Source organism: Mesitornis unicolor, unplaced genomic scaffold, assembly GCF_000695765.1.
Source record: "Mesitornis unicolor isolate BGI_N332 unplaced genomic scaffold, ASM69576v1 scaffold30184, whole genome shotgun sequence".
NCBI classification, from domain to species: domain Eukaryota; kingdom Metazoa; phylum Chordata; class Aves; order Mesitornithiformes; family Mesitornithidae; genus Mesitornis; species Mesitornis unicolor.
Genome location: NW_010182596.1, coordinates 21,050 through 44,909, shown reverse-complemented (window position 1 = coordinate 44,909; position 23,860 = coordinate 21,050). Strand labels below are relative to the sequence as shown.

Sequence of the window (23,860 nt, the reverse complement as noted above, 5' to 3'; positions counted from 1 at the left end):
GGAATGCAACATATTGTTGCCATTATTCCCCCTTCATAATTTTGGATTAAAGAGAAAAAATTCCTCTAAGACAAAACCCATAACAAACTTTCAAGATTCTGTTTTAAAAAACATATTTTGCTAATGTGAACTAACATAAAAGAGACTGTCGTCCTGAATACAAATACTAGGCATTACCACAGGCTAAATACAATAAGTAGATATTATTTTTGCTATTGTACATCCTGGTCTTTCCTCATTCATACTGCCTTATGAACAAGTTAACTTTCTGATTTTCAAGCATAATTGAACTAAGAACGATGGTATCTATAATAGTGGTAATTACTTCTAGGATGTTTCATGTAGTCATTCTAATACTCTTTTAATAGATACATCTTAGCAAAGATGATAGCTATACATTTGATAAGGGGAAGTGATGACAGTCAGGTGTACCAATTTGGGAAAGGAAAGGCTGACAGCTCCTGCCCCACAGGGTAGGGTGCTGGCTGGCCAGCCTCTGAGTAATCCCTGAAGTCTCTGGCAAGTTCGGCTTCATACAGACCACCCTGTACCCCTGCTGTCATAGAGCAAAGGGATCTCTGTTAGGTCAAGCTGCGGTTTGACCAGGAGCTGTAACGGATGGGCCAGTTGCTTCTGGTTTACTTTATGCTTGATACTGTACTTAATGCTGGATATTGATTTTAATTCTGGTGTTAGTCTTATAGCAGGCTTGATGTGGCTGAAGGTTAGACTCATAACTCAGTGGAAGGCTATTGGGAAGGAGCAGACCTACTCTAGTGTTATGCCACAACAGAGGAAGGTGTGTGCAGGAAAAATGCCTCCATAATAACGCTACTTTGTGTTGAGATAAAGGTTGTTATCTCAGTGTTAGAGAAATGATGATGTAGAACTATAGTGAATTGCGTAAGATACTGAGATTCAACAGCAGAACCAAAGCATTAGTTTTGCAACGACTAGTGATGTCAAGGCACTTTGGTCTATTCCAAGGAAAAAAAAAGAAGGAAATAAACAGGCAGTATGCTTTCCTGATGATTAAGCAGCAGAATAGAAGACATCTTTCATATAAAAAAGAGATAAATGAAAGATTAATTATTAACTGACACTTTCTTGTTGAATACTGACAGTATAAATCAGACTTACCAAAGCTATCTTTATTCACATTTTTTCACTGCTACCTCCCTAATTCAGTGTCTACACTGCAACATTTCCCCAAATGTCAGCTTTCAGTTTCTTTATGGCATTTATAATTGCATCAGCTAAGCCAGTCTCTACTTTATAGGCAGACTTTTAAACCATACTGCCTTTCTGTGATACTGTGTGGATTCATCCAGTGATATTTGGGTCATGACAATGTACAGCAATTGCACCAGTTGAATTTAAATCAGTTCAGTCAACAGATGTGACTTATGGGTTGTTTGGGAAACTGTGAATATTTTCATCTGTTCAAAATTAATTATTACAGGGTTTTTTTTTTGTCTAAACTTTTTGCTGTTCAAATTATGTGGATATAGGAAAGGTTTAAGAGTGTCAGCACAGGATCACACCAAATATAAAATTACACTTTTGGTTGTAACTATTTAGGAGAGGTAAATGAGACTAGAAAGGTCCAAGATACTAGTTATTTCTTGGTGGAAGTAGCACATAAAGATGGCTAGAAAAATGCATGTCTGGTGTGGGGAAGAGAAATTTGTAAACAACTTGGAAAGAAAAGGCAGAACGCAGGAACAGAAATTTCCGGGATGCCCTGTCTGGTCTGCTGGGGGTAGGTGCAAGGTCTTGGCAGCAGGGGGCTGCAGGGGTGTCCTCTGCGAGGAGATACCAGAAGCTGCCCGATGTTGGACACAGCCAGCTCCAAGACTGAGGCCGTCAGCAATGCTGGTGGTACCTCTGTGATAACATATTTTTAAGAGGGTTTTTTGGGGGGTTGTTTTGCCAGTTTCTTCTGTAAGCAGAAATTATTTTGTAAACTGAAGCTGATATCCACCTCCTTTGCCTGTATGATTAATGTTGTTTACAGCACAAATGTGCCCACCCGTTGATATGCCTGAGAGATGCTTATTTGATCTTTAAATTTTGAAGTTTTGTATATATCTCTCCAAGAATCAGAGGAATTTGGGTAGTCATGCCAGAAATTAGGTATTCTGGGGCAAAATAGAAAAGTTTTAAGTACAGAGTCTCTTGAATTGGAACAAACAACTTTATTGTCAAGGTTTTTTCTTCTTTTCTGTCAATTATACTGTCAGTCTTTCTTCTCTCCTTTTCCTGATATCGCATGGAAATCTCTAGGGCAAAAAAGAGAGTCCAATTCAAAGCTGATGTCTCTGAACAGACTAAGCCGGCCAATGTGTCTCTTCAGGCTGTATTTGCTTACAATCAATGTGTGTTGTCCTGTTTGGTTGGCAGGCTTTCATGGTTTCTGGTTTTTGTTGTGGGTTTTTTTTGGTAGTGAGTGAAAATGTTTTGCATGTGCTTTCTTCTTTGTTTTGTTGCACCTCAGAGGACAAGAGCGCAAAGGCAGATGACAAAAGAAAATTGAGAAATTGAGCTTTCTCTGCTCATCATGGTTGGTTTTTGGGTTTTTGTTTGTTTTTAAGAGGGATAGACTTTTGTCTAATGACCAAGTTCCTGGAGGTGAGCAGAACTGGAGTATAGAAGTGTGTGTGTGTATGTGTGTGTGTGTATATGTATGTATGTGTGTGTGTGTGTGTGTGTGTATATATATATATATATATAAAAAGATCAAAGAGGACTCTGTCATACAGTTTTGGAAAACAGAGCTTATGTGAAAGGATACAAAATCCTGAATCATTAAGGCAGGAAAACCAATAAAAAATAAAGAGCAGCCATATTTTTGATCTGCTGGGATCAAAATGTCTTAGCTTTGCATATACGTCAAAGCATAGTCTGGAAGCCAGATTCTTAGTTTTTGCATAGATTATTTTCCTTTCTTCCTTATGCACTAATCTCACAACCTGCTTCACTTTTTTCTGTAATCCATTTGTTTTCTTGGATTTTTCCCATCTTCTTGAAATTAATTTGAAACTTCCACTACTGTGTAAGTAATGGACTGTATTTGCTGAATCTCTTGAGCTCCGTTACTCACATATGAGAGTCTTGTTTGCCTTCCCCTTAGAGGGGTGGGTTGATTTATATACAACCAAAGGTGGTGGTATTCTGTAGAACAAGTTCAAAGCACTGTTGCTGTTTTCACCACAGCTTGCACTGCTAGCATGGGCATAGTGTGTGCTGTGTTTTTGTGAAGCCCCTGGACTACTTTTATGACAATATTTGGATTAGGTGAATACCTCTGCCATTCTTGCTTACTCACTTCTCGAGGAGAACAAGATCTGGTATAATCCCTTTTTCTGTGAGTAGACTCATGAGGGCAACATCTGTGAGACACACAGTAAAGAATAAAATTCGGAGTAGCTGAAATCACAGCTAAATTGTGCTTGTGCTTGTGCATTTCGATGTGCTTTTATGTCACTGTCACAGATACAATCTAAGGTTTCAAGTCAGTGAAAATTCCTGATGAGTTTATTAATAAATGTAACTGAAACAGATCTCTTACAAGCTGATAGTATTTTTTTTCTTTAATCTCAAAGAAAATTGGAAATCCAGTTAGTATACTATAACTTGGCTGGAGTAGATGAGTAGGGTCTATGCTTGTGTGAGGGGAAAGGAAATGGGAGGAGGATGTATAAACAACAGACTTCTAAAAATAACTACAAAGCATGTGTGGAAAACAGTAAAATATTTTTGCTTCCATGGATTCATGCTGTGTAAACAGAAGATAAGCACTAAAAGTACCTAAAAGTTTAATTATGTACCTATTAGATCACATTATTTAGAAAGTAAACTTGTATGTTTGTTTCTTCTAGGTTCAAGAAGGCATTTGAGTCAGAGCCAACGTTACAGTCAGGAATTAATTATGCAGTACTCCTCCTGGCAGCTGGACATTGCTTTGATACTTCTTTTGAGCTGCGGAAAGTTGGTAATTATAGCTTGCAAATTCACAGTGAAATCACATTCTAGTGAAAGTATGATACCACCTACTTGCTATAGGGGAAAAAAAATCTGATGGCTGTATACTGATGCTTTGATAGTCTGCATGTGAACATTTCAGTTGGTTTCCGCCACCACTGCTGATCCCACCTGACTGCGGATGAGTGCTGTAATGAAGGCTTGATTCCAGTTTCAAGATCCTAACTGGTCACCAGAGCTTACTGAAACCTGACGGCTCTTTTTCACAATGGCATCATCTGTGTGAAATGGGAACACCTGAAGGGGAAATCCAGTTCCAGCTAGCATTCTTTAAAACAAACAAAACTGTTTGTAGGACTGTAGGAAATACAGACAAAAAGTCCATCCTAAGAGTGGAGAAAATGCAATTGACTTGAGCTTGGGATGGGCTGAGAGAAGAATGTTTCTCTTTAGATGCTTTCTTTTGAGATTTCCTGAATATCTGTATTAGTAGAATCATAGAATCAGAGCAGTTTGAGTTGAAAGGGACCTTAAAGATCATCTAGTCCGACTCCCCTGCCATGGACAGGGACATCTTTTACTAGATCAGGTTGTTCAACCTGACCTTGAACACTTCCAATGATGGGGCATTCACAACTTCCCTGGGCAATCTGGTCCAATGTCTCACCAGCCTCATTGTAAAAAAAATTCTTGCCTAAGAAGGAAGAATTAAGATATCCCTTTTGTTTGTGATGTTGCTGGATTTTAGGAGAGTATAAAATCAAGATTAGTCAGTAATACTTTCAGGGAAGGTATGGGAGAAAGCACTGAATGTTGTACTATGTAGTAACATATCCTTTGTAACTGGCAGTCCTCTCCATGAATTCATATAATGCTTGGCTTATTGTAAATTCTTTTTTTATCCTTCTGTCTCCTGAGGAGGCTGTCATGTGAGAAGTAAGCAATATTCTTCACAGGATCTATCTGTAATGAGCTGCTGTTCTAGTTTAGAAGTAAGGTGTGTACTGTGTCTCTGGAAGTAATTTTCTAGATGGAGAAGTTTTCTGGCTGTGAAGCTAAAAGTGAGATGGTTACTTTCACATAGATAATGGAAGTGTAATTGTAATTCTCTGGTATAGATGAGATCCATCCTTTGGATGAGATAGGCTGTGTAGAGTTGCCTCAACTACTGTGTTAGCTCTTCTGTGAGTGGGTGAGATTTTGCTTTGTGGATCTGATAGAATGCTTTTTATCTCCTACACTAAAATTTGAATTCTTGTGCCAGGGTAGGAGGTAAAAATATATATGTTTTGCTTTCTATGAAGCATTTGAAAACAGTCACTCAGCTGGCCTAACTTTAAATTACAGATAGTTTAGTGAACCTGGGCTATATTTATTGTGTTGTTTAATTTGAATCCTTCCATTTTAAAGACACTGTACTGATGAAATCTCGAGTTATTTGTAAGGTTCAGATGTTTGGTGTCATCTTCTTGTGAGTTTGTCCAGTGCTGGTTGCCATGTCCTTTCTATGGAGAACGTTACAGAAATTAAGGTTCCTTATTACTTTGGCTTCCATCCACAGCTGATGAATGATTTATTGGAGAAACTTCCAGTAGCTATTTGGTGGAAGGTTTTCTTTTTAAGCTGTTGGTGTGCCAGTCTCTCATATATAAACACTTACTTGCTGTCTGCTGAAAACCCTTTTGATACAGTAATCCCTCGTATTACCTACTAGTGACTATTCTTATTTTGTTATGGGAAATGTCAAAATACTTTAAGTCTCAGACTTAACTCTTTTGGAACAGGATTTCAAGTGTATATGTAATGTAGACCTTGTGTGTGTCAGTGGTCATTGATTTCTTGGTGGTAAGGCTGCAGTCACTGTTGATACAATGACAGTTGTCAGCTGGCTTGAGTTGTGCTAGATTCTGAAGACAGTTAAGGATTTTCTTTGTCTTGGGCTAACTTAATGATTTAAACAAAAATAACCAAACCCACAGATATTGTGGGTGAAAATGTTGTTTTGTTTTGTGTCGTTTTGGTTTCTTTTCTGTCCCAAGGATCTCTTGGATGTATGTCAGTCTTTTGATGTCAGCTCTTGTTCAGATCTGTGTGTACAAGACTGTTTGTTAGCAGTAGTTAGATTTGCCTGGCAGTGCTTTCAGTTTAGCGCCCACCTGCAGCATTATCCACAGCCCATAGTAATTAGAGGAAGTTTATCTTCTGGTGGGAGATAAGGAGAGAGATGAGAGGAAGCTGGTTGAAGTTTAGCCCAGATTGTATGGAAATTATGTCGGTAGGTTGGAAAAGGCTAAGGAAGGCTGTGGTCTCTAACAGCACTTCAGAGGTGACTGAGGCTGTAAATAGAAGATGCATATCTGATTACATTGACAGTAATACAATAACTCCAGTAAAACTAAGAATAAGTCCACTATCCAAGAGAATTTTTACCAACCAGCATCAGATCAGAAAATTTCCTTTCTAAAAGTTCCTGTCTCTACTTGTCAGCACTAAATGATCATGTGAAGCTCTAATGAAGATCCTCCTTATATCTTCACAATATGCTGCTTTCTTAGCTACAAGATTGCAGAACTTTGAGACCGAAACAGAAATGCAGTGCTTTGTGTTGGCAGTAATGATCTCTCCAGGCTGTGCACCTTCGACACACAAAGGATCCAGTAATATAAATTGTTCTATCAATATTTGAGCAAGGAAAGCAGTTTATTTATAAAGCCTTCAAGTAATATTTAACTGGTAGTATCTAGTTACTGTATATTATTTTCTTCCCAAGCTGTGGGTATACTCTTAGTGTTATAAAAACAATGGCTTTTCTAGTGTTAATGGTTCCTCTGTTTTGGGTCATTTATTTTTAAGGCAGAATATCTTTGATAAAATATACTGGAATTCAGCTGCTGCTTTTTTTTTTCTTCCCTGTGAATGCCACATTTATCATGGAAGAAGAGAATGTCTTGACTTTGCCTGGATTTTCTCAACAGACTTTTAAAGATGATGAAATCAAAATAAACTAGAGAAGAGAAATTGTACAAGAACACCACAAACTCATAGTGGAATTCATAAAGGTGTTCGCATTGCATATTTGCATAGGAAGGCATTCTCCCTCATATGTGCTTCTTCCCCCAGGAAAAAAAAAGTCTAAAACCACTGGAAAACAAAGTAAAACAACAACAAAACCTCCACCTCTATTAACTAGACTTAGTCTTTTAAGCTGATTGCAAATGTCTCTTCACTGCAAGTGCATTTTTCCAACTTGCCTTTTGGGGATCAGTAAGTTTGTAGAGGAAGGTCAGCAAATCAGAATGAGTTTTAGCACTGAGTACCTCACCTCTCTCAAGAGTATGGTGAGAGGCTGATGTTGTTTTCTCTAGGGTAAAAGGCTCGACTTCACAATACTGGGTAAAACTTCCAGTTCATCCAGGCTATATGACAGTAATGCTTACTGTTGCACAAGGTACAGGAAACTTCACTTGGAATTCCCAGACTTGGTGTCCTCAGATATCACTGATGTTATGCATACATCCTTTCTCCTACCACCTTCCTACAGCTCTCCTTTACCCCATGAGCTAGAACTCCAAATCCTTGCTATCAGCAGTCTTACCCTCCTAACAGATGCTGCTCCCTGCCATGCCAATATCCCAGTCTCTCCCTGTGTGAGTTACACTTTTTGTCAAAAACCTCACACACAATTTGTACCTTGCTTTAGCTCTGTTGCCAGGCCTGGAGCACTGGGGGGCTGTGGTGAGTGGGTTCCTGCAGGTGTAATGAAGCCCGACAGAGTGTGTATGCCCATGGACCAGAGACCAGTGCTGCCGCTTACTGTGACAAAGCTTGTGGCAGCTTCTCCGCAGTCACTGCCACTGTGAGTGCCATAACCCAGTACTCAGCAAAGGCCCTCTGCCCAGATGAATTGCTCCCTTTTCCCTTCCTCCCAGCAAAGGTCTACCAGTCTGAAATTATTCATGTACCTCTGCTGATACCAGTTCCTTACTTCCCCTGTGATATTCAAAAGGTCCCATTCAAAGCCCATGGAAGTCAGCAGGTGTCTGTCTGCTCTTGTATGTTGCTGTCATGTGTGTGCAAATGTTTTAGACATTCTAGCAGAGCCCTCCAGCCTTTGAGGATATTGCTGAGTAAAGATAGTCTAGGACTCTGGGCAAAAATGACTTTTTCCAATTACTGTGTTGTGTGGATAGCATACAGGTTTTGGTTTCCAGAACCCAGATGAAGTTAACACAAGTAACACAAATTCCCCCTTCCTGTCCTACACCAAGTATACAATGAGAGAAAACATCCTCAAGTGGCCTCTTTACAACCTATATGTGTATAGCACCCTGGCTCACAGCCTTGCAGAGCTGATATACAGACAGATGTTCACTGCTATACATTGTGGAGCTGATGGAGGTGATGTACATTCCACCATGTTTTGGGTAGATCTGAGGCATTTTGTAATACCTGTTGCATTTTTTTCTCCAGGAATAGATAAATAAACTTCTTTTCCTTAGACATGAACAAATAATGCTATGATATTATTTAAGTGTTACTTTGTTCTGTATGTTACTGAAGCACGAGAACTTACTGTTAGCAAGAGAACACAAGGTGTGAAATACAGACATGAAATAGGCTATAGACTGTTTAGGTGGAATTTCACATTTTAAATACACTTATTGTCTGATGTCGATAACATAAAAATGTAAACAATGTGAGAAAACAAGATGAATTTTATAGACTGAAATGCAGCTAATACAATGATACCTATTTTGATAAGATTTATTGCTGCTTCCAGAATGAAGTTTAGCCTGCTAGCTACTTAAGGAAAGGTAAGGAAAAATCAAAGATCAAGAGTTGCATTGAAACTTCTTGTGACTACTCAGCCTTAATATCAAGGACAATGGAAGGTGATGTGGGAGGGAAACTTTCATAGTTGAGTAGTGTGGGTAAAGCATATAAAAGGTGGTGAAGAGACTCCTCTTGTAAGCTGCAAATTGTTTTATTTGCGGGGGATGGTGTAGCCTATCTCATATTAGCTACAAATATGTACCAGCTAACATGAACTAAAAATCATCCTAAAGGCCACAGGGAAACTTGTAGTTCTCAGAAAACTTAGCAAGTCAAAATAAAACCTGAGGCTCTCCATGGTCTTGAGTTGCTGAGGGACTTATAAATATTAATAGATGTCTTTCATTGGGGTAGGACTTGCGGCAGTTAAAAGAACATCACTGCTGGAAGAAGCCCAGTGGATCATCTGTTTCTTCTGCATGGGACCTTGTCTATAAAGGTAAGTTTGGGTCTTGGGGCTTGTAAGTCAAAAAGACAAAGCAGAAAAAAACATAATAGGTGCCTTATTCAGCATCTGTTAAGTTTTTACAGCTATGTTGTGTAGCCTAAGGCCCCAATTTACCTTTACAGATGAGGTCCATGCAAGAACATAGGTAGTCGGACTGTGGCCTTGTCCTGACAGTGATGTCTTAAAGTTCCTTTCTTGAGAAGCCTTTAGGAAGAGGGGGAGGGGAAAAAAACTGCTACTGCTTAGGGTGTTTGGAAGGTATATAACATTAACTGGTAAGTATGATTTCTGTCTGTCTTCATTTAAATGGAGAGGCTACAGTGATTTAAGCAATTAATAGATTTCAAATCAGGGAAATGGTTATTTTGAAACTGCATTAATACATTCCTGTGACCTATTATTCTTTTTACTACAGGAGTAAAGATCAGCAGCCTGCTCGGTAAAAAGGGGAGCTTGGAGAAACTGCAGAGCTATTGGGAAGTGGGATCTTTCTTGGGGGCCAGTATGTTGGCTAATGACCATATAAGAGTGATCCAGGCTTCAGAAAAGCTGTTTAAGCTAAAGGCACCAGCATGGTAAGGTGATAAACGAGATCATGTACATTGCTACGTATTAAAACATTGGACTCCTTCAGCTTTCACATTTGGCAACGTGTTTAGCTGATGGATTGGTTTTGGTTTTTTAACAGACTTTGCTGTCTACGTATTGATTCGCTGCACTTTTACCCAGACTGTTACCTTCCCTTTTTGCCCTTATTTTGGAGTAGATTTGATGTGGGATCTTTAATTTGATGTCTGAGAAGGACCGATTCACCACTGACTCCAGGCTCTTCTGAGGGCAAGGGGGAAAGGAGGCTTGAAGGCACCGTACTTCATTGCTGAAGAGAAGTGGTAGTGGCATGTCATAACTGCCCAAAAGTTTTCTGGAAATGCAGACAGCTTGGCTAGAGAGGCATGGATGTACCCTTGGAACACTGTGATGGTTTTTGCATGTACCAGCTGTTTTAGAAACTTGAACGTGAATGAGCTGTGTGGTGCAAGTTATGATTGAGAAGAATGTTGTTTTGTCGTCTTACAAAGACTGAAAAGTCTGTCTCCAAGGGCTGGTCAGAGGGAGATGTATATATGTGTGCTAAAGGATGGAAATTGCTGAACTTCTGTATCGACATAACATAGGAAACTGTCAGAATTGAGAACTCCAATTGTCTGACCCAATATAAGTGCTGTTTACAGTGTATTCATCTGCAAGATTTTGCACTTTGACTATGTGCCTGTTTTACTGAGAAGCTGGATAGCACTCTCTGGAAGTCTGGCAGAGTTTTCTGGAGTTTATGAATGTCTGGTTGTCAGGATTTTATGTACCAGTGCCTTTGGGGTTTAAGTCTGTGTATTAAACTCTGAAAATACGGCATATTCATTCGTGCTTCAGCAGAAGCTTGCTGTTCAGCAGAGCCCACTTGGTGCAAAGAGAAGTAGATATTTTATCTTAAGCCAGATATCCCCACGGCATAAGAAGGATGATTGGAAAATGCACAGCTACGAAACTGTTCCCAAAAGGCCCTCTGAGTTTACATTATACAATCTTGTCATAGCCTGAAAAGACGGTTTCAATGAATGGTTGAATTGTGTAAAGGTGGTAGCTATGATAAAACCTCTTTAGGCATGTATATCTAATTGCAGTAGTATTCATAAAAATTGCATAAAATCATTTTTACAACTTTTTTCAAAAATACCATGAGAAAGCAATATTATGAGGAGCCCCAGAAATTATAACAGCAGAGAGAGGGATGAGCTGCATTTAGGGCAGACATTTAACACTGCTTTTGTCCTTTCCATAGCCATGCCTAAAGGCTGCTTAGTGTACCTGTTGTTGTCTTTATAGGATAATCTATTCTGGAAGTGTCACGTTTTTAGGAACCTGTGTTAAACAACTGCCAACACAGAAACAATACAAAGAACGGCGCAGAAAGTTAAACTAGTGGACTTTCCATCTGAATTTTTATTTGAGGTTGGTCACTACTGAAACAAGTTTGACATGGACTCAGTTTGGCCCATAGGGAGAGTATTTAGCTATTTGATGAAGCTTTCTTGGTTTAGGATAGGAGACAGTATATGGGATCAGGAATATATGCAGGAAGGAGTGTCCCAGAACTCATTTGTATTTCAGGTTACTAATACAGCAGCTGTTTCCAGTTCTAAATGGGGAATAGCTATTATTTAAACCGATCCCAGAAAACCAAAATCTTACTGGATGCCTTGGTGTTGCAATGGTGAATGCTTCAGTTGTGATTAAAGGTAGAGACATTATTATTTACAAACTTCATGAAATTTACTGTGTATGCTTGGATGATCACAGGTACCTGAAGTCCATTGTAGAAACTATTTTGATATATCAGCATTTTAAGAAACTGACTCCAGAACAACATACAGCCAAACAGGAACTTGTGGACTTCTGGATGGACTTCCTTGTTGAAGCCACAAAGACAAATGTGTCTGTAGTTCGATTTCCAGTAAGTGGTTATTTTGTTGTTAGGCTTTTTGGGGTTTGCTTTTTGTTGGTTTGGGGTTTTTTGTTTTTTTTGGGAGTTGGTTTGTTTGCTTGTTTTTAATAAATTGTGACATGAAGGAAATGAACAGGAGACACTGCTTGTTCTTAGGTTGCCAGACAATAAACTGCTTGTCCAGAAGAAATGTATTTGGCCTTTATATTACATGGGTTTTATTTGATTGTACGTGGCTACAATGGGGGTTGTACAGTGTGTTCTGTATGAAAATAGCGAGGAAAAGAGTCAAGACAGAACTTTGACTCCATAGTTTGTGTTATACAGGAAGCTATTCTGGTGTTGCAGACAGACATACATGATCTCTTATAACACAAAAATTCTATTTGTGCCTATTCAGAAGGAAAATCACACTGTTCAACCAGTCAACAAAATGAAACATAGTAACTTTCTTTTCCCTCCCTTCTCCCAGATTCTTGGAAATAATTTTTTCTAAAAGAAACGTTTTCTGGTTTTGTTGTTGTTGAATTTAAAGACTTCACTGGTCATGAGTACCAGCTTAGCTGTCAGTTGCTCTCTTATCTAGTAGCATCAGTGTTTACATCCTCTTTTCAGCCTTTTGAGGAAGAAATGTCACAGCTTGTGGGTAACTTGCTATAAGCTAAAGACTCCAAATTGTAAAATTGCCTAAAACAGACTTTTTAGAAAATGTAAGTCTCTGGACATGCCAAGTGACACATTTGAAATCCCACTGGCCATAATTTACTGATTTAAATGCCTAAGTACTTTTCAAAATTTAGCCTTGCACTTCTTCCAGTGTATCTGTATGCTCATTGACTCTGTAGAAGGTGACATGGCTTAGATCTGACTCTAGGCCATGGCTCTTTCCAAGACTTTCTGTTTAGGTATTTGTGTGTTATGGTTTTGGAGTTTTTTTGTTTTTAAATAGATGTAGACCAATTTGCCCCAGTCAGTTATTATTTCCTAAAGCAATGCTTTGAACTCCAAAAGTTTTTGAATAAGAAATTGCCTATCTTGGATATTCTGAAGATGACGTTTGATGTGCGCTTCTATGGGAGAGGGAAGGGCAGAAGAAAGGAAGGTGATTATCTGTTTGTTAACTGTCTTTAACGGTCCTATTTTATAAAATGTCTTCCAGTTAAACACTGAGGGCTAGAAATCTTCCTATGCATGCTGCAGTGGAAGAAAGTAGCTTTTTCTTGAATTAAAAACAGTACTTTATATTCTGAAGAATGAGAATGCCTGCAATACAGATTTAGTGTTTTAGACATCAGATTTTAACCACTGAAAATAGAGGTTTTTAAATAGGGGTTTTTTAATTTTAAGTTACTGTGAGCCATACTAAACTAGCCCAGTACCTAAAATTTTACCTTTCATTCTGTTTCCGGTTTTTCCTGCTATGACACGACTACAGAAATAGTTTTAACAGATTTTAGTACAGAATATGCAGAACTTTAAAAAGTATTAATTCTTAAAAATTATTTTTTCTACAAGGTTTTAATATTAGAACCAACAAAAATCTATCAGCCCTCGTATCTCTCCATCAACAATGAAGCCGAGGAGAAGACTGTGTCTATCTGGCATGTGCTGCCTGATGACAAGGTATGTCATGATGTTGTCTGTAGTTGTAACTTTTTTCACAATTTATAAGTATGCATGGCACATAAGGTGTGTAACATGTAAACAGTTTCGTCTAATGATAAATTCAGCAAAGGAGAAAAGTGGTTTAGCAACACACAGGAAGATGCTGTGGACATATGTTGCCATGCATTTATTTTATTTTTATTTTTATTTTTTGAGATGGCAATCCTATTTTTTTCTTGAAGTTTGTCCTGTTGTTCAATGGATCTTTTGTCTTCATAATTTTTAAAAATAACGCATTTTCTTTCAGGTTGTTTTAAACAAGTGTACACAACAAGTCTGCTGCTTTAAGATTTCATAAGTAATTTAACAATATATTGTCATCATACGAATAATGTAGCATAAAAATAGTTATACAAACAGAACTATCTTCTTCTTGTACTTCCAGTATTGTTTGTCAGCTGTGGTAAATACTCCTTTAATAGGAAAGTAATAGAGACTGTTGCCTTAAAAATAGGAGTGGAAGTAATCAAAAGCCAAATAAATGTCTGGCAGAAGGATAGATAGATGCTCAGAAGGTCTGGAAACTGAAAAAACTGAGAAGTCCATATATCAAGGTGTGAGATAGCCAGACATATTTGGAAAGGAGCTTAGAAAATCTGGAGATGCAAGGGGAGAGGAAAACCTAGAATAGTTATTGCATTCTGGGATGCTTAGGAAGCAAAATATTGGTAAGAGTGAAGACAGGGGAGGACATTGCAGAACCTCAGGGAATGATGGGAACACAGAAACATAGGGGGAGTATATGAAAAGTGAGCAGAGGCTGAGTCAGCTGGAGGCACAACCCTGGAGATGGTGCCGTTTTTGTAAGAACCACCACTGTTCGTTGTTCCATGGCAGTATTTTGTTTGCCTGCAGGACAGGATAGTGAAGACCTATTTTTCAGGTAATCTATCCGTCAGCTTTTATACTTGTAACCTGTTAAAGGAGAAATTTTTTTGCATACAGAATATGTGAGGCCAGACTGCTTAGAATTTTTGTTGTGAGTTTATGAGAAAATGTAAATGGACAGTGGCTGAAATAACGTCTTTAGAGCACAAACAGAAATGTTTGCCTAGAGCAATGAATCTCTGTTTATTTGCAGTTTATTCTGACTGATGTTTTTCCAAGTAGGCTCAGCCTCTGAGAATAATATAAAAAATAAATTTATGCAATTCTTGGACAGAACTAAAACTTACCACACAGTAGGTAATGATTTGTCAGTAGTACAGAGTAAACTTAGCTATTGTGAAATATCCATTCTGTAAGTATTTCTGTATTCAGAATTTAGTGTATTTAGAAACTACTTTTACATGCCTTTTATGAGTGTATGAAGTTCACCTCCAAACAATACTTTCCATTCTGTTAAGTGGCTTATCTATAGTACAAGAAGGAACATAAGACTAGAAGGAATTTTCTGGACTACTGAGTCTTGTTCACCTCTGCAGACACTCTTGCCATGTAATGTTTTGCATAAAGTGATTAAGCTCAATCTGAATATTAGATTCTTCAAATATCCAATTTCAAGATATCATAGATCTGTCAGAGCTTTACCACCTCACACTTCACATTTCCTTTCATTTTGGCTCATAAAGTAATGATTCTACTTATTTTCCAAAATTCAATTAGTGCTCTAAGAATAAGAATTGTGAGTGATGAAGTGTATGAACTTTAATTTAGTGCACAACGAAACTGAATTTCCATTTCAAATCCAAATTGGAACTCAGTAGAGCCTGCAGCCAGCAATTTTGTAGTAAATAGGCAAATGACAGTCAATACTAGGATAAACAATGTGGCCTCTTCCTTTTCCATGGCTTTTATGTATCTTAACATTTATGCCTTGAATAATACCAAGTTTAACAGAAACAAATGCTTGTAAAAATCAGATAGCATTGTATTTTGTAAAATGAACACTACTTTTGCCTTGCAGTTCTCTAGTTTTAGCAGCCCTTTCTGTGTGGGGTTAGAGGAATGCAGCAGCGCTGTCTGCAAGTTTGAAATAGAACAGCTGGTCTCTGTTTCATGTTGGCTTCTGAATCCATTTTGAGTTTTGTTTTGGGTAGTTGGTGTTTTTTTGCCTAACCAAAGAACAGATGCTGAATTTGGATAGGACACCTGATATATTTACTCCAATGTATTCAAACCTTGGCAAGATCATGCGGGACATAACTTTTATATTATTTCATTACCTGAAAACTTTGTGTGGTAAATAAAAGATGTATGAATGTGTGAGAGATTAGTTGCACATAGATGACAGGTAAAACCCACAGTACTTTTGCTTCTTGAGCATTTCTGCCTGTCAGGACATGTATTTTAACTTGTTTACATTTTAGATTATTCCCAATAGCTAAGCTCCAAAGAGTATCCAAACGTGGAAAATTGAAGAGTGGCAGAGTTTGTGTATGGAGGGAGGAGTAAAAGACAGTGTGGGTACACCCTCCTTCTTAGAAGAGGGATTGAGTTGATGATCCTCCTTCATGCAGAAGAGCCAGGCAATTCAAATAGTAGTTTTACAAACACTTCATACTAGCATCAGTTAGTACCTGCACTGCAAGATGCAATCTCACCTTTTCTTAATAGCGGGTTATTCCCCTGTCCCTCTACCCCACATAACATTGAAGAGATACTGGAGAAACCCTCCCCCCACATAACATTGAAGAGATACTGGAGTTACTGCTTTGTACTTTGCAATTATAATAGTGTGAAGCCTGTGCTTCAAGAAGGGTATTTGGTAGTATTTTTGGTATGTTGTGTTAGGTATTTTATATTGGCATCACAACCTTCAATGTGATTTGAGCAGGATTGAAAGAATTGTGGAGGAGGAGAAAATTGACATAGGAGGCCTTATAGAAAGCTGTTATAGCTGGGAGAATAATTTCCTGCACATTGTGCAACTATTTTGGCAGTGTACATGTTCTGACTTCTATATATTTCACTATTCATGAAATGTTTTATAAGCTACATGTTTTCCTGTCATCTTTTGGAATACTTTTGATTGTTTTTGACACCATGCCCTCATACTATAAATTACCTCTCAGCAAGAAATGTCTCTGTGCCTTTTAATTGCTTAGGTCACTAAAATGCCAAATGAAATTCAGTTCTAGAAAGCAGAGGTTCTTCCAATATGTCGCTCATTGTGGTGGGATCCCAAGGTTGCCAGGCCTTTGAGGTAGTATAGCTCCACCTTTTCCTGAAAGAGGAATGTTTTCATTAGAAGATACAAAAGGCTTCTGTTTCCTACATGAAAGTTGTATTAGAACACAAACATGACTATACAGAGAGAACTCAGTTCTGCTGAATGTGACAGATGTAAATTTAAAAGATCTGAAAATAAGTGAGGCCTGGCCCTTTGTGTTTTCATAGCGTGGCTTCTTTCTTCCAGCCTTGTTCATTAGCCCAGCAGCTCTTAGGGGTTTTGGTACATTCCTACTGCTCTCTTCTGGATTCCTAGGGAAATAGTCCCCTTTCTGTTTCTTTGAACACTTTGCTTTTAGATTTGCTTCTTCCCTGAGAAATTCCTCCTACTTCTTAAGAATTTCCCACTTTGCTCTCCAGTGTCAGACTTCTTCCTCATAGCTTTCTCCTCCTGCTCTGCCTTTGTGCTAGGGCATTGAGCCTGCAGAGCAGGCTCCTTATTCTCTGAGGTGGAATTTTTTTTACCTCATTTTCCAGAGAGTCAGATGTGATCCCAAGTTCAGCACCCAGACCAGGCTACATTGGCAGCTCTTCTGATCTGCTGGTTTGCATGCTTTCTAAAATAGTATATTATGTTTGCACAGTAAACAGGGAAGAAACAGACAACCCAAAAATTCTGTCTAGAACTTCTGCTGCTTTGGTTTTGAGGTAGAAAAAAAATGCCCTGAAAAATAAGTGTTAAAAGGTAATAGGCTGTTGTAATTGAGGTGTTTCTCTTTCCATCTCTTGACTTTCAGTCTAGAATATAATGCCACTGGCACTTCAGCCATAAAACCAAATGTTTTATTTATTCATTTTCTTCTGCATGTTACAGAAAGGTATCCATGAGTGGAACTTCAGTGCTGCTTCTATCAGAGGAGTAAGGTAAGTTGTTTCCTTTTAATGTTTTAAAATAAAAAAGAGTAATTGGATGACTATTGCATTAATAGTCAAGGACCTTGGTGGAGTAACAGTCACAGAATTGGAGCAGAATATTGCAGGTACTTTCACAGGTGCCTTTCTCTAAGTGAAGCCCCAGGAGTCTTATTCCAGATTCAGAAATAACGACATGCAGAGTTTAATATGTAAAAATTAGCAAGCGTATTCCATTGAATTAAAGACCAAATATTTTCTAAAAACTGGTATCATTTAATGCAAATTAAGATTGAATTAAAATAACTGCCAATGTGTCATGTCGTTTCACCTGAGTTCTGTCATGGCCTGGAGCTGCCTAGTGCACAGAATACATAAACCGGTAAGTAACATGTGGGTGCAGAGTGGGAGGATAAGAGGAACTGACAAGATTGGGGTGTCTTGCAATATCCTAATTGCCTACCTGTTGTTGGGTTTTGGTGTGAGTGTGCACATTTGGGTTTTTTTTCTTTCTGTGTCTGTTTATGGATATGGCAGCAAAACTGTTTCAGAGAAGGCCTATAAGGAGAGGAGTCTGTCATCGCAGAGTGGTAGTTAGACCACAGAGTGAAAACTTGAAGATTAAAAGAACAGGAAAGGGAGTCAATAGAAGAAGTGGGGGGCAGAACCAACAAAAGCCACCCAACCCCTAACCTCCCAAAAATTAATGCAGAGTAGGTTACTATAGATTAATCATAGGATCAGGAATGACATGTGCAAGACCGGCTTGACTGGATTAGAAGAGAATTACGTTATACTTCATGGACCACCTTTCTTCTTCATCAGCACACTTCCCTTTTTGGGACAGGGCTTGTGAGATAAAGAGGGAAATTTGCTATCTATTTGTTTGATTTCAGCAAAATGTTTTCTGTCTACTAGGGAGACTTCCAGAGTGAACTCTTACTGGATTGTGTGCCATATTGTCAGTAGAGAACAGCCGAATCTGAGCTAGTGGCTCTGCTCTGCTAGCCCAGGTTGAACGTAGTGTGCATCCTGTTTGGCACGGTCCAGCCTTGCAATTTGAGTCTTCTGACAGTAAGAAAATAGTGTTATACCACTGTGAGCTCTTTAGATCAATTCTTCGTCTTAATATCTTTTTTTTTACCCCTAGGATTTATCTCTAATTTGGTATCCTGCAAATTGGTGTTTGCTTTAAGTATAATTTTAAAAAAATATTCAGAAATCTTACTCTTTTTTTTAAAATAAAATAGTCATTGCTCTGTTCTAATAATAACTGTTCCATACACACAAAGCTGTTGCTATTTCTGCAGGATGTTTTTGCACAGATGGATGATTCCTTTTCCTTCCAAAAAGTAACTTAAAAAAACCAAACTATCAATAGGCACAAAAATTCAATCCTGTGGGATTCAGCTTATTTTAGGCAAAGATTGCAATGATACACTTAGTTCAGTCTGGTTTGGGTTTTGGTTACAGTATGTTTTTGTGTGCCTCTAAAAACAAAAAGAAAAAAGTATTTCTTTACTGTCTTTTTTTTTTCTCCCCCCTTCTTAAACCATGCTGTGGTCAATACTGTTTCTGGTGTACCCTCCTGCATGTGTTGCTTAAACTGTCAACTGTCATCTGTTATTTGTCATCTACCAAAACATCCTGGAAGACTTTACAGTGAGCCAAGAGTCACTGTGAATTCTTAGAAAACTCCTTGACTGCCTCCATGAGGAGCTAGCTGCAGGGGGGAATCTTCTATCTTATGCAAGTAGAAAACTGAATAAGCTTTTTTTTTTTTTAAACTTCTTCAGTGCTTTTCAAGTTTTTTTTCTTGCTTTTATGAAGGCAGGTATTCTTTGGAGTGGGACAACCTTCAGAACCAGGCAAGCTTCTTACCTATTTTTATATCAAGACTATTTTTGGCTGCTTTGAAGCACCTAGACTTAAAGCAGTCTAGGAAGGGTGAGTTCCCAGCTTTATAAGGTTTCTCAGCCTTTCTAGACTAAAGAGCCAGCTTTGGAAATGCAGCCTTAATGTACAAGGCAGGTCTTTGTACATGATCTTGGAGGCTTCTTCAACAAAGGCCTCCATAAATATTTATTGCTTAACATAAGGAGAGAGCAGGTCTGAAGACACATTCAGCATTGAAATGACTAATGTTTTTGGTAAATACTTCAAGGAAGCAACTGAGGGGTCACTTCTTCTGTGTGCTATGTATCAGCTGGTGTAATCAGCATCTTATTCCGTGAGTAATAGAGTTCAGCTCTCAATAATTGTTAAGGGACTTGGAAAGTATATAGAGCTCTCTGAGCAGCACGGTGCTAAATCATACTCTGTGCGCAGGGAGTTGTAGTAATTGAGTTTAGCGTAACAAACTCATTGATTAGCGGATTGGGCACTGGTGTAAATAAGTCTGCTTTTGCCATATACCTTCTTGACCTCTAAAACACAAATGTTTATTATTGAATTGCACCAGAAAGTGCTGTTAATCTTAAAGGTATCATCAGAGCTTTTGTAACGTTGCTACTACGCTGAGGTGCTTTTTTGCATTGTAGGTTTTCCAGAAAAGTCCCTGGTGTTTTGCAGAGCTGACATCTTATGAGCAAGAAGATACCATCTTTATTTTTCCGATTTAAAAATTAAAAAGTAAAAGGAGCAGACTGAAGTTGCTAGGCTACAAGTTGTCTTTTTCTCAGTGTTTGGAACAAGTCCTGGGTTATGAAATAACTGCTGCGTGTGTATTTTCTCTGTGAGAGATTGGCTCAGAGGTCATGCTCATGAATGTACTGTAAAAAACAGTGGAAAAAATTGAATTCAGATATGCATCCACTTCTTCTCTTCATAGCTTAAGAATTGATAACAAGGATATTTGTCTTCCATTCCAAGTTCTTGGAGCTTGGAATCTTGTCAGACTACTTAATTATGAGAGCAGAAGATGACTGTACTGCTGCCCTTCTAGAAAACAGACAGAAGTTACACAGAGCTGCTTTTCTGTGGTTGCTGCCAATGTTCCACTGTCTGATGCTTCATCTGGAAGTATTAGTAAGCAGTAGTTGCAGCATTTGCAGTATCTCCCATTGACTAAGGGGAGCACTGGATGCACACAAGCTGGGCACGAGGCCACACCATCATGCTTCTCAGTTTGTCTTTGGGGTTTCATAAATTCAGCCCAGGTTCTGCTGTTGTAGAAGTCAGTGGGTACTTCATGTGCTTGAGAGCTGTCAGAATGAGGCATTTCCTGAGCAAACGATCCTGTCTCTTTTTAAAACTTAGTATTTTTTTAGCCTTCCTTTTTTCCACTTTAACAGCTTTTTTTTCAGAGAGGAAGGCAACATATAAGCAATGTAAATGCTCACTTAAAGGCCTTAAATATTTGTGAATTAAACTGCCCTCTATGTACACTCCACATTCTTACCCTTTTATTCGCTGCTGTGTTAGTGGCTTCTGTGCACATTAGGTGTAAACTGAGTTTGATCAGTAAAATGCTTAAACTCATATGGAATGTGAAGTGCATGAGTAGTTGTGTTAATATCAGTTACTCCGTATCTGGAGAGTTTATCTATACTCTTGAAAAACTTGAATTAAAAGTTAGTTTATAAGCTGAAGACAGTGGCTGTCTTCCCAGATGTGTACATTACTTAGCACTTACAATTTTTTTCCTAATGTAAAAATAAGTTCCCACGCCAAAAGACAAATATACTTACAATGAAGCTCACTCTTCTCATAAGTAGTTTTATGAAAAGCAGGCCCCCTGGCTTGCCTGAGGAGCCATTTCTTTGCAATGTTACAGAGCTCTACAGCAGAGGAATCATAAAAGAAGGGAAGGAGCAGGCAAACTTACACACTTATTAAAAGTTGAAAAATTAGAAGTATTTCCTGATATTTAAAGAAAAACTGTTATATTAGTCAAATCACCAATCCTTTGGCACAACACAGAATACCATTCTACTTTGTTGTCCTGTAAATTAAAAACGTGATGGCTATATTGATCCACTTAAAATAGATTGATTTCACTAGGACTGTGTATTTTGTCCAGTATCTTAAGAATGTTAACAAGGAGACTGAATTTGTCTTGGTTTCTCAAATACTGCATTATATTCCCTTGTAACATCTCTAGCCATCTTTTTTTTTCCTTTTCAAATATAGTAACAATCAATTATACTGCATCAGCTCGACACCTGGCAGTCAACGTGTGACGAAATTACAGAAAGAGCTGTCTCAACTAATGTTTAATATTTTCTATAAGGAGCACAGTAGTAACATGCATATAAAACACTTCTGGTGCATGAATATCTTTGCAAGAGCTGAAGCCCACCTGGGGTAGAAAACTGACAACTGTACTAGAGTTTGCACCTCTTCTGCTCTTCTATTGAAGCATCTGTGCATTCATAAGAAAATGGCATACGTGGTTCTTTATTATCTTTATTCTCCTGTTATAGCAGATAAAACAAAAACTGAAGAAAGGTATGGCTGGGCAAGGGCGGTAAAGTCATTCACCTCATTTTTTGATGCTGACATAATTTTAAAATATATTTCCAACATGCTGTCCATGTACAAATCCACAAGGAACTGAGCAGAAATTTGTGTTCAGGATTAAGCTGTAGCTGATTTTTAAAGCAGGAAGAACTCATGACTTGAATTTAAAGTTCAGGTTTCTAATGTGATGTTTCATCCTGGCTGCAGGAGTGGAAATTAAGGGCCTTACTTAAATGCACTGAAGACAAAAATGGCTCAGGTCAATGGAAATAATCCTATTAACTTCTTTGCTCCTGCTCTTTCTTGAGCAATGTGTGGACTAGGGGGGCAAGCTGAATGATAGTGGAGAGCAGAATGCGAACTGTGGATGATACAAAAGTGTGATTTCACAATAAGGAAGAATGATGGCCTCTTAGGTTTAATCTGGTGCTTTCCCGTATTAAATAGATTGGTCTGTATGGTTTGACGTAGCCAGTGGAAGTCCAGATGCATCTTTTCAATAACATGTTCTGCTTGATTGTTCTTCCAGCATTTCAAAGTTTGAAGAACGGTGCTGTTTCCTATACGTGCTACACAACTCGGATGACTTTCAAATCTATTTCTGCACTGAGCTTCATTGCAGAAGGTGTGTCACTGTTGTTATTTCAGAAAGAAAAATGGCTTGTGATGTAATAGATGGTGTCTGCATGCTCAGCATCATCCTCAATGATCACCATTTTTCATGCAAAAGCCTAATGCTACAGTGCTCTGGAGATGTACGAGGTTTGAAGGGTCAAAGTGCAAGCTCAGACAAGCATTAGAAACAAATTTAATTACAAACTTATTTTTTTCAAACACATGTGAGATTATTTTTCTAATACTTATCGTATTAAGGCTTACTACAAGTGTTTGTTGACCCAGCAAAGCATACTAAACTTAGAGTGGACTAACATTCAACACACTTAGAATGGGAACATTTGAGGTAACAAGATCTGGTTAAGATTTCTCCTTTACTGTAACCAAGTTCTTATTTACAATTATGAAGAAGCACACTTGATTTCCTTTACTTGAGCATAATGTTTGCTTAAGTAAGATTGTACCAGTATCCCTACAGAAAATTTGGCAAGGATTTGTTGCACAAAATTAGGAGTGTCTCAGTTTCTCTAAGCCATGTTTCTGCTCCGCAAGCTTGAGGGCTATGGCCTTGAATTGATCCAGAAGGCATTCCCAGAGGAAATTTCATGTCTTTTTGTGCTAAAAAAGGCTTCAACTTCACCAGAAATCACAGTGGTACACTGTATTAATGGCCACCTCCCAGCCCAATCCCTAGCTTGTCCTCTTACCCATTCTAGTTCATAGAGGTTCTTTTACCATGTTCCATTCCCCTTTGTATCTGAGCACATCTTAGAAGACAAGCAGTACCTTAACATGACGTGGTATTTGTACTTGCATTCTTTCAAAGGGGCAGAGGTTGTATGTCATAGTATATATTTTTAATGGGAAGTTGTAAAATAAGGTCCTCTTTTCATTCAAGCAAAAACTTGAAGCTAGCCTTCTCACACTACAAAAACTCCCCCAGTTGTAGGCAAGGCTTGTGGGCACTTCTCATGATGCTTAAGTGCTTTCACTGGACATAAAGAAACGGTGGTATAGGATGAGAATTTCACCTGATACGTAGATTTTGAAATAGGAATTCCATTAATAATTTCAGACACAGATGTCTTGCACATACACAAGGAGTATGTAAAAGAAGTTGGAGAACTATGGATTTTGACTGTTAATTCTCCATGTAAACAAATGTATTTTTTTCTTTTTGCCAACTAACAACCATTTACACAGTTTATACTTACTGATGTCATCTTTTGATTCATTCATTACTTTAGAGAGAAACGTTCTCTTTGTCCCCATAATGCCTCAATTTTGTATTTGCTTTTCTTTCCTTTTTTATTTTTTATTTTTTCATTTTA

At 38.2% G+C, this 23,860-nt stretch overlaps 1 protein-coding gene across 1 annotated transcript in view; it reads left to right on the top strand.

Moving 5' to 3' along the window:
• MAP3K5 (mitogen-activated protein kinase kinase kinase 5) overlaps positions 1–23,860 on the top strand; it is a gene marked incomplete at its 3' end in the record, with an annotated part of 61,063 nt that overhangs the window by 17,861 nt on the left and 19,342 nt on the right. Inside the window, exons 7-12 of the mRNA XM_010183841.1 lie at positions 3,882–3,994; positions 9,681–9,840; positions 11,621–11,774; positions 13,281–13,388; positions 17,416–17,465; positions 22,444–22,539. Of these exons, the coding sequence (XP_010182143.1) occupies positions 3,882–3,994; positions 9,681–9,840; positions 11,621–11,774; positions 13,281–13,388; positions 17,416–17,465; positions 22,444–22,539 (681 nt within the window). The remainder of the gene's footprint in view (positions 1–3,881; positions 3,995–9,680; positions 9,841–11,620; positions 11,775–13,280; positions 13,389–17,415; positions 17,466–22,443; positions 22,540–23,860) is intronic.